The following is an 11,352-nucleotide window of genomic DNA, read 5'->3' on the forward strand; positions in this document are numbered from 1 at the left end:
ACTTCAAGTGGAGACTCAACACCGAAAGAAAATGAATTTGGGACAGCAAAAGAGTTCTGATTTCCATGCTAATATCCCATATGGGTGTCTGTCGGCTATGTTTTGTGTTTTAATATAGAGTATTTTGGAGCGTTTGGACTGCAGTGACCTATAAAGTAGTATCCTGCCTGTTTTTACTCTCTTGTAGAATGGTGAATCATGCTGTTCATCATGTGGGTCCTTGAATATTCTTGGCTATTCAATGATTAATAGAAATGCATAGCCATTTTGGTTATGCATAACTAAATAGGATAAAGTAAAATGTCAATAAATGGACATATTCCTTTGGAATTCTGACTAGACTCGAGCATAGCTTCTATGATAGATAACACAGTGTTTTGTATTTTTAGGTTTGACTATACTCACAAGAGACAGTCTGGTGGGGCAGGCCAGTTTGGTAAAGTAATAGGGTGTCTACAGCCTCTGGATCCAGAGAACTACACGCAGTTGGAGTTTGAAGACAGAACTGTTGGAACAAACGTCCCAAAGCAGTTTATACCTGCTGTTGAAAAGGTGACAAATATTTTCTAATATTTTGTATTTGTGATATAACAATTGCACAGTTCTTACCTTCCTCCTATTGTCATCCCTGAGGAAACCATTGGAGGGAATGAGAGTTTTACTGTTGATTCAGGTTCAGGAAGGATCAAGGCCTAAAAGTGATTTTACTATGTTTTGCCCAATTCCTAAGATTTCTATTACTAAAGACAATGTAAACAGATCAGTTTTCTGATCTTTGGCATGTGATATTCAGTGTAAAACAAGCAAACAAACAAAAAAGAACAAGTTGTTTTTCAGAATTTATAATAAAAGAATCCTACTTCCGTTGAGACTGGTTTTCTAACATCCCCTTTCCTGAATGTACCTGCTTTTGGGTATGTATAACCAGCAGCAAATTCTGAAAAATGTAGCATGTCTGTGACATATCTGAGATCTTTTTGTGCAGGAAACTCCAACTAAGTTAAATTTTCTGAATAATTTACCAAATGTCTCCACTGTGTGGGTCTGTTTTTATGTGGCTGTATAGTTTAGTACATATAACTTTTAATATTAGCATCTTAATAATGTCAATGTCTCCATCATAGCACTGCTGTACCATTTTATGTTGCCGTATTTCTGAATCTCTTATTAATTATGCAAATTGAGGTCATTCTCAGACACTTCCGTTTTGCACCCCTAACTTCAGTCTCACAACAAAAGAAGGATTTTGGCCAACCCCTGCCTAGATAGAAAAAAAAGTATGCTATCATACTAGTCAAGTCATTCTCTCTCTATTCAGGATGATACTTTAGATACCACAATCATGGGCAATCTTATAAAAACCTAGGTAGATTTTTTTTTTTAAGTAAAACTTGCCCTGAATTCCTCACCAGAGCCCTCTTCCAAAGTGACAGCAAACCAAAGTCTAAGACAATGACAATAAAAAGCTTTCAAACTCTTCTGAGGGAGAAACATTCTTTCCTTTACTATATTATGTTTTTTGGGTCTTGTTTTTTCTTCTTGTCAAGTAATAGGACTAGAATTCATAGTTTAGGATTATGCTTGCTGTGAAGCTTTTTCTCTTAGCAAAAGACTTGATGCATAATCTCTGGAGGCAGTTTACTGTTCCTTACACACTGCCATTATCATTATCCTTTTTAAAAGCTGTATTTTGGGGTGAAAATTGCTAACTTTGAGACACTTCTCCATAGGGATTCCGTGAAGCGTGTGAAAAGGGTCCCCTGATAGGTCACAAGATTTCTGGAGTTCGGTTTGTCCTAGAAGATGGTGGACATCACATGGTGGATTCTAATGAATTCGCTTTCAACCGAGCAGGAGAAGGGGCCCTCAAACAAGGTATCATCAACCACTTTGAAGATGTGCTGTTTTACATGCTCATGATTGAATATTTGTTAAAACCAAATTAAGCTGTTGATTTCATTTTTATGCTCCTTACTTGCTTGCCTACTCATACACATTTCCCATTCTGAGGCAGTCAGCCAAATGTAACCTGTGTTGAGTAGTGGATGTGTAAGATTTGTAGAAATTCCAAATAGTCATTCTGAGGAATGTGACCTCGCTCCTGAAGCTGTACGAAAGAGACAATGGACCCTTTTTGTATAGATCTTTGTGGGAACCACCCCTTCCCTAATCATAGACACCTATAAGAGTAATTATGTTTGAACAGTCTCTCTTGGAATGTCATGCAGAGTAGGTAGCTGCTACAGTGGAACATTGGTTCCTTTAATGGTATAAAAATTGATGCTTTAGAAATGCTATCTGATAATAGACTTTATCAGAATGATTCACAGAATTGAAGACAGAAAACTCAGAAGCTCCTACCTAGACAATGGGCCAGATTCTGATCTTATTTGCACTAGTGAAACTGAAATCAAAATCTGGCCCAATGTTTGTACATTTACATCTTAATTCATACTCCCTGAATGGCTCCATCTGGGCTTATATTCATCACTAACAAAATTAGATTGTACAGTCATATTTGAAAGAACATATACTCTGATATTGTAATGGTAAACTTAATCTTCCCTTGTATAAACGTTACAGATTAGTGAACGCACATGACATACCAGCTAGGGTAAAAGATTGGCAACTTTTGAGAAATCAATAAAGGGTTTCTTCTAGAAGCTGGTCTTCCAACAGTACTAAGAAGCTATTGATTCTAATAGCACTTGGGTTAGAAGGGATGAAAACTTTTCATAGCATTTAAACTCTGCAGAAATAATAAAACACTTGTCATAGGAACCTGCCCTGATCACTCAGTTCCAAGCAATTGTAATTAATTATATTTAATTTCAAAGTCAAATACAACATCTCTGCAGTGATCTCTTTTAAGATGGGTTTATGTCTCTGCTTCTTATACTACAGATTGTGATCATGCCTCCTCCCCATCCCTAAAACTGACAGTTTCAAATGCTTGTTGAAAAAGTTCTAAATGATGCTGCCTGATCTTTTCTGAATCTATCAAGCTGAAACAGCAAATAGAAACCCCTTCTAAGTAAAACTTAGAAAGTATGATTTATGTGTCAGACCTCTGTAGGGAGTTTTAATTTCCCCAAGGAAACAGGGAAGTAAATTTTTTCTAAGAGTATCTGAGATGGTATTTGGCTGAGCCTAAAGTAAAGTCAGATTATTTAGAAGAGACGGCATCTTCAGGAAATGGTTCCTCTTTCACCATTCCTAATGCCCATTCAGCAAAATACCCCAAATTAATTCTTCATAGGGAGTAAACCTTACCATTGAATCTGCACCAGCATTTTCTAATCATTTTCCTCTATAATAAAAGTTAGTTGTATTGTGTAGAGACTGTAGGACAATCCTATATCTTCAAGACACTCTTCTATTAGCAACAGTTGCCGAGAAATTCACATTATGGGTCTGTAATGTGCACTGAATCATATGAAGTTACATTATGCCCTCAGAGGCTTTGACATTCTGCTTGCATCTTCTTGAACTAATATATTTTCAGTATTTCATTATTAATTCTCAGTTCTCAAAAATATTACTGATGACACAGTAACTCAAGCGTCTAAATCAAATATTTGAAGACTAAAAGATAAGCTATAGTTCAAATTGAAGTTATGGACGTGATGGAGTAATAACTGGGTGCAGTCCTGTTGCCTGTATTATGCAGGAGGTTCTGTGGCCTGTATTATGCAGACTAGACCAGTGGTCCCCAGCCCCCCTAAGGAGGCACAGAGGAATGTCTGGAGGGATTCCGGGGGGGGGGGGGGGGGGGAGTGGGGCGAGCCAGCCCCCACAGAGAGTGGGAAAGGAACACTACCCAGCCTCGCTCTGGCCCCACCTGAAGCTGTGACCCCACTTCCACTGCCGGCCCCCTGCCACAGCCCTGCTCCTGGCCTGTGTCCACGGCTCAGCCACCAGCCCTAGCTGCAGCATCGTCCCCTGGCTCCAGCTTGGGCTCCACTCCCAGCCCCCGGCTGCGACTCTGCTCCTGGCCTCATGCCCTCCATTACAGGTAAGGGGAGGGCACGAGAGGAAAAGTTTGGGCACCAGTGGAGTAGATTATCATAATGACCCCTTCTGGCCTTAAAATCTATGATATAAAGAGTGTGTGCCAGAATATTATTAATCTCAAGTAATCATAGCCAGGATTCTCCACTAGTTCCTATGATGGTCCATGTACAAGTATAACTTATAGCTAAGTGTTACCTTTCAAAACTGCCATGGAAATCTTCAAGCCCAGGTGCAACATCTGTTTTCTCACCGTTTACTGTCATGATGATTATAATGGGAAATGAACACACTTGCCTGTCACTTTTGGCCTTATCCAAAGCACTTTGAAAAACTTGCATTGATTTCAGTGAGCTTTGGACCAGGTCCTGTGGGCTAGTGGTTGAATAGAATTTTGCACGCCTGAGTTAGATAATTTTTGAAGAATGTGTAATATGCATGGATGCCGGAAGCATAAGGATGTGACTAATTCTACTTCATCTTCCTTTTTTACCCAGCTGTGGAAAATGCAACTCTGTGTATACTTGAGCCCATTATGTCTGTGGAAATTGTAGCACCGAATGAATTCCAAGGAGCTGTGATTGCTGGAGTTAATCGTCGTCACGGAGTGATCACAGGACAAGATGGAATAGATGGCTATTTCACTTTGTATGCTGATGTATGTGCTGTTCAGTGTGTCTAAACCTGTTTCCTCTTTCAATGACAGACCTAACGCTCATTTACAAGAAACTTTATTTTAATATATAGGCAATTATGTTATGAACAGAAGCAATTTCTTGTTTCCTCTCCTGCATTATTATTAAGTCTATGGCTGCTTTTTCTGAGCTCGAAATTTGCCCATATTAGTCTGATAAGTAAACCATATCCAAGGGATAAGTGCGACCTGGTGGAAGAAGTTAAATGTCATTGTATAGTAATATGTAGAACAGTACTATTAAACCTATTGTAAGTGTCCGCTATTTTAGCAAAGCAGTTTTGTACAGTGGATAGAGCATTAGACTGGGACTTGGGAGACCTGAGTTCCGTTACCTGCCCTGCCATTACATGACCTTGGGTAACGATGCCCAGCAGTCCCATCTTATAAACAGGGATATTGATACTTCCCTTGCTTTGTACATTGAGAGGTATAGCTGAAATGCCCTTCATTGATTAAAAGGGACACTGCCAACTTTTTTAAACTAATAATTAAGTTTTCTAGTAGAGCACACTCTAAATAATATGTCCAGATGTCTTTTTTAGTATTTGTTTGTTTTTAAAAGGATTTTTCCTCTCCTCTGTTGTTTACAAACGTCTTTTCAGCCAGGGGGAGAGTCTGACCAACTAACTATACAGTGAAAGCAGTGAAACCAAATATACACAAAGTCCTGGAAGAAACATAAAGTAAACTACCTAAAAAGTAGAAGAAATATTTTTTCCTCTAACTTCTTCCAGTTATAGAAACCTGTAGTGTTACAAGTAACAATTGCAGATTTTCAGACAAATGAGATTTTTTTCAAGCTGATTAGTGTCCCTTTTTACATGTAATTGTCTTGCTAGTTCAGGTTAAATGTATTTCTGAACAGTTGTAGGAGGTTAAAATACCTCAGCACAACTCCTTATCTCTGGCTGCCTTGTCATTAATTTTCATCCCTTACCCCCCAAAAAACAAATTTGTTAACCACCACAGCAAGACTTTATCTCCATCTATAGCATTGTCTACATAAGGAAAAATAATCCATTGCTGACAGTGGGTGTCAGTAACATGTGCAGCCGAATCACTGCTTAACATGGTTTAAATGCAAGTATAGCCAAGGACAAACCTTTTCAGTGCTGTTTCAGAAATTGTGGTTAAAATCTGCAGCCCTGAGATATTTCCAACTGGGACCTCTCGTGTGGAACTACAGAGTACTGAGGTTGTGCCATTAAGCTAGCTGAGATGTCCTTAAACTGAGAATGTCCTTGTTTTCCTGCTGAGCATAATGAAAATTAATGCTTTGAAATAAACACCATTTATAAAACCATATAAGAAAATCAATACTAAACACAAAGCATAATTTTTAAAGTGTTACCAACTGGCTCTTTTGATGTCATAGTAAAGATTAGGAGAATGGAGCCTTTAATTCAAAATTACATTGAAAAATTCCTTGCTTGCACAAGAATAACATGTATAATACAATTTAAATTGGATTTCAGGTGCCACTGAATAATATGTTTGGATACGCCACAGAACTGAGATCCTTCACAGAGGTAAGTCAGCAAATAAACTCTGGATACTTTTTGTTGAAGTATATTGGATTTTCAGAAATAAGCAACCTAAGATGAGCTTATCAGTGGGTAATAATGGTGACAGCAACGATAGAAAAGAGAATCCAGTTAGTTAGGGAGTAGAATCATAATATAAACACGTGCATAGCTAATGTAGTTTATTCGAGAGTACTCAACTTTATTAGTTTCTACAGCAGTCAGAAGCTGTACAGGTGTTAGACACTTTAGGACAAAAATGGACCAAAGATGCACGCGATGGATTATTTGTCATCTAATATTAGACACAACAATTGTAAATGAGAGTAATAATTGGTAGGGAGGGGATGGAGTAAAGGAAGATGTGGGTTTTGGTGATCTACAGTTAAAGTAACTCCTCACTTAACGCTGTAGTTATGTTCCTGAAAAATGCAACTTTAAGTGAAACGATGTTAAACTAATTCAATTTTCCCATAAGATTTAATGTAAATGTGGGAGATTAGGTTCCAAGGAAATTTTTTTGGGGCAGACAAAAGGCATTATATACTGTACAGTATTATACTGTACTGTGGTTGGGAAGTGCCCCTGGCTTACCCCACACAGGCACAGCCCGCTGCAGGCAAGGACGCTAGGAAGCACCTTCGCAGCAGCAGCGGCAGCTTCCCTGGAGAAGAACAGGCGCAGACTTTGCTGGGAATGCTCCAGGCCTGCCTCTTCCTGTCCCCGCTCCACTCCAGGCCCACCTCTTCCCACCCCCAGTCCACCTCCTCTCTGGAGCATGCGGCATCCCCGCTCCTCCCCCACACACACTTCCCTGCTCCTACCCCTCTCTCCCAGAAAGTCCTAAGCGCCACAAGACAGCTGTTTAGCGGCGCTTAGGATTTTCTGGGAGGGAGGGGAAGGAGTGGAGACATAGCGCTTCCCCGCTCCTCCCCCTCCCTCCCAGAAAGTCCTAAGCACCGCCAAACAGCTTTTTGGCAGTGGGGAAAATGTTATGCTATACAAAGCACATGGGATCTTTATTGAAGAGAAGACAAAAACACTGCATTTATTGAAAATACAACAGTTAGAATATGCTTTTTAGTCACACACACACACACACACACACACACACACTCCTGATGCATGCATTCCTCATTCACACAATCTCTTACAGAAACCTTCAAAGGTATACAGACAGCAGTATTGTATATTCAGAAGAATACGTTGTAAATCAAGCCTTGCTAAACCTTATAACTAAAACAATTCACATTGGGGCTTCAGGCCCTCAACATTCCTCTAATCTCCTTAACATAGATACAATACAAGATCCTGTCTCTTAGGCCTGGTCTACACTAGTGGGGGAGATCGATCTAAGATACGCAGCTTCAGCTACGAGAATAGCATAGCTGAATTCGACGTATCTGAGATCGAACTAAAATTGCTTACTTCGCGTCCTCGTGGCGCTGGATCAACGGCCACGGCTCCCCCCATCGACTTTGCTTCCACCTCTTGCACAGCTGGAGTTCAGCAGTCGACGGGAGAGCGATCGGGGATCGATTTATCGCGTCTACACTACACACGATAAATCGATCCCCGATAGATTGATCGCTACCCGCTGATCCGGCGGGTAGTGTAGATGTACCCTTACTTATTAAAGTCTTAAAACAAAGAAATGTATATTTAACTAGAGTGCCTAATTTGCAATACATATAGGAAACCATAGTAGATATTATAACTTATCCTAAAACAAAAGGGTGACCATAATTAGTCATAAGGATTGTTCTGGTCTGTCAGTCCTTTCTGCGATTCAAAAAGGGTGGCTGGCAGGATAAAATCAAATCATACATGAATTCGCATAGTACAATTATAAAATCCTGCTCCTACAGAAGCGCTGGGAGGGAGGGGGGAGGAAGCAGAGAAGAGGAACTTGTGCAATGCTCCCTTCTAAAGTCGCTGCTCTTCCACAGAATCTTACAAGCAGTGGACAGAGCAGGCAGCCACACGATGTTATAAGGGACCATTGCACAACTTTAAACGAACATGTTCCCTAATTGAGCAGCGACATCACTTTGAAACAACGTTAACCGGGAGGACGTTAAGTGAGGAGTTGCTGTACTCAAGTTGAGCACATACACATTTTGATGTTATAGTTGGGTTTTTTAATTACTATTGGGGCAACACAGAAGAAGGACTTTTAAGTAGTAGTTTGAATTAAGACAGGTAGAGGCATAGAAGAATAAAATTGGGGGAGTTTCATTCATGGAAAAAGATACGGAGATGGAATCAAATTGCACTGCCTCGCATCGGGCTATAAGGGGAATGGCTTAGCCAGACAAACAGCCAATGCCCTGGGGTGTCCAGTTCACTGTGAAAGTCCAATAAGCGTTACACATCATGTACACTGTGCCATATCATCATCTAAATTGACACCATTCTGGAGATGGGCTCCAGATTCAACTGAGGTCAGGTCTTCTAAAAGGGGAGACCTCCCCAGAGTAACCAAATTTAGAAAGGCCGTGCCCATTGGTCTGTCTGGGTTCATGGCAGTTTCCACAGAAAACAATACAACCTGCTGGCAATTATGTGCCAGTAATTAATAGTAGCAGTAACTCTTTAAAGCAATGCCTGTTGAGAAGTTTAGAAAGGAGAGTGAAAGGCTAGATCCTTGTATGATGCATTTGTACTTAACATGGTTATCATCCAAGGCTGCTATGTTCTTGCCAGAGTTTCATTGCATGTAAACTTCCTGTAGCATTACGTTCTTTTAACAATAATAATTCATGATTTTAGAAACTTTAAATGTTTACAAATTGGCTGATATTCAAACTGCAGATTCTTGGAGTTCTAGGAGATGGAAATTTCTCTCTTCTAAGCAAAAAATGTTGGTGTTGTTGGATGGTTGAAATAAAGGGCCAGATCTTCAGCTGATATAACAACAACTGCAGCTATTTTGAAGTCAGTGGAGCTATGGTAATTTATACCAACTGATTTCAGAGTAGCAGCCGTGTTAGTCTGTATCCGCAAAAAGAACAGGAGTACTTGTGGCACCTTGGAGACTAACACATTTATTAGAGCATAAGCTTTTGTGGACTACAGCCCACTTCTTCGGATGCATATCATATACATATGCATCCGAAGAAGTGGGCTGTAGTCCACGAAAACTTATGCTCTAATAAATTTGTTAGTCTCTAAGGTGCCACAAGTACTCCTGTTCTTTATACCAACTGAGACTCTGGCCCATAGTTTTCAGCTGATTAGAATATACAGCAAATGTACAGGTGTTGTCTCCTTTGTGGAAGAGAGTCAGGTAGGGGTACCATAGAGTACTGAAGGAATCAAAACTGCCTATTTCATACCATCTGCATGAGGAGCCTAATCTTTCTAGGGCACTTTTTTCTTTTAGAAAGGAATGGAGAGTACTCGGAACAAACAATTAATGGAACAGTATTGGCAGGACTGAAATTTGGAGAATTCTGCCATTTTTTCTCCCAGTGAAGTTCTGTATGGCCCTGGTTCAAGAAAATCCCTATTCCATTGAAGTCAATGGGATTTATGCATGTGCATAAATCCATCCTTATTCTGGAATTGCTTAAGCATGGTCCAAAAAATGTTTTTTTTTTAAATAGAGTATTGCTCCCTGGGCAATTACCCTGCATCCTGGGCATAGAGTGGATCGGGAGGAGGGAATATGGGGAAAGGGTGGGGAGACAGTTGTCAGGGCAGGGCAAGTGAGAATTGAGAATAATACTGCCTATTTTGAACCCCAGAGCACTGGTATATTGTGCAGAAACCTACATTGTCTACACAGCTGGAGTCATTGCCACCAGTAGGTGTTGCTGTATAAATGCATGTTTGGTGGGAGGCAGGAATATACGTTAAACAGGAGGACACCTCCATATTTTACAGTCAGTAAAATGTGTTTATAGATGGGTGGGCTTTCACTTATGTCTTCTACAAAAGACAAATAATAAATATTGTTACACGGAAAATGAGAATCTAAATTCTGATACCACCTAAATATTTGCTTTGTCATTGCAGACTAATGATTTTCACATGCTTTGGGGAAAAAATTCTTCCCTAATCTTAAGTGATAATGTAAGGCATGAATTTAACACTGTTCTTAGTGTCTATCAGAATGGAAAAGCTTGGGCATAGAAGCTACTTTCCAAGTCCAATATGTGTTGCCCATTTCGAATTTCTGTGCAAGTAATGGAGATCTTTGAAAGCAGCACTTCAGCAAGCAAGATCTCCATCTTTAACCATATGAATTTTTAAGACTGTATGTTGACTTAATTACTAGAGTTACTTTTACCAAGTGAGATATTTTCTGTACATAAATCACTCACATGTGGCAGCTCAACATTCTCCGTTACATGCAGGTACTTCTACCTGTGAGGCGTTGAGTGGGTCATTATTAACAGCAGCGTCATTCTTTTCCAAAAAAAGAGGAAGCAAAAATATAACCTAGTGATGGTCAGTTGGTTGTTATAAAACTATTTGTCTCTGCTCCTTTCCAAGAAAAATATATTGTATGTGAAATAAATCTGGTCTGACATTACAGTATGCTTCATTGTGTGGCTCTGCTTGCTTTACTGACAGTTAGTACTGCATACTGCTTTGCAAAGCACTGTGCAATCTAGCTGCCAGGTATGTGTGTGTTTACAGTGGCTCTAACTTTGATTTTTTTTCCCCTTCAGGGAAAGGGTGAATATACAATGGAATACAGTAGATACCAGCCATGTTTACCTAGTGTTCAAGAGGACCTAATTCACAAATACCTAGAAGCAACAGGACAACTTCCCGTGAAAAAGGGCAAGGCCAAGAGCTGACTTGCCTCCTCCTGAGTGTTAATTAGTAGCTTTCACAATCTTCTGACAAACTCTTTCTCCTGCAAAGCTCTGTAACCTCAGTGACTCAACATATCCAGGGCGAATAGCCGAATTCAGACTGTATCAGGACCTAATCTTTATTAAAAGCTTCTTTCTTTATGATACATTCAGAAGTTACCGGTGATCACGGCTGAAATGGTCACATACAAATTCGGTTCATTAGCAAAAAAATCTGTTTAATTATAATAATCATTTGTCTTTGAATTTTTTGTTTTAAAGCACTTGTATTAAAATGATGATATAGTCATTA

General features: G+C 39.7%; 1 protein-coding gene across 1 annotated transcript in view; it reads left to right on the plus strand.

Moving 5' to 3' along the window:
* Nucleotides 1–11,352, plus strand: part of GFM1 (G elongation factor mitochondrial 1) — a 48,275-nt gene extending 36,923 nt beyond the window's left edge. The window contains exons 14-18 of the mRNA XM_054038865.1: nucleotides 390–552; nucleotides 1,731–1,875; nucleotides 4,509–4,669; nucleotides 6,184–6,237; nucleotides 10,911–11,352. Coding sequence (XP_053894840.1) covers nucleotides 390–552; nucleotides 1,731–1,875; nucleotides 4,509–4,669; nucleotides 6,184–6,237; nucleotides 10,911–11,042 — 655 coding nt within the window. The 3' untranslated portion in view covers nucleotides 11,043–11,352. The remainder of the gene's footprint in view (nucleotides 1–389; nucleotides 553–1,730; nucleotides 1,876–4,508; nucleotides 4,670–6,183; nucleotides 6,238–10,910) is intronic.

The sequence above is a fragment of the Malaclemys terrapin genome, chromosome 9 (genome assembly GCF_027887155.1).
Source record: "Malaclemys terrapin pileata isolate rMalTer1 chromosome 9, rMalTer1.hap1, whole genome shotgun sequence".
Classification (NCBI taxonomy): domain Eukaryota; kingdom Metazoa; phylum Chordata; order Testudines; family Emydidae; genus Malaclemys; species Malaclemys terrapin.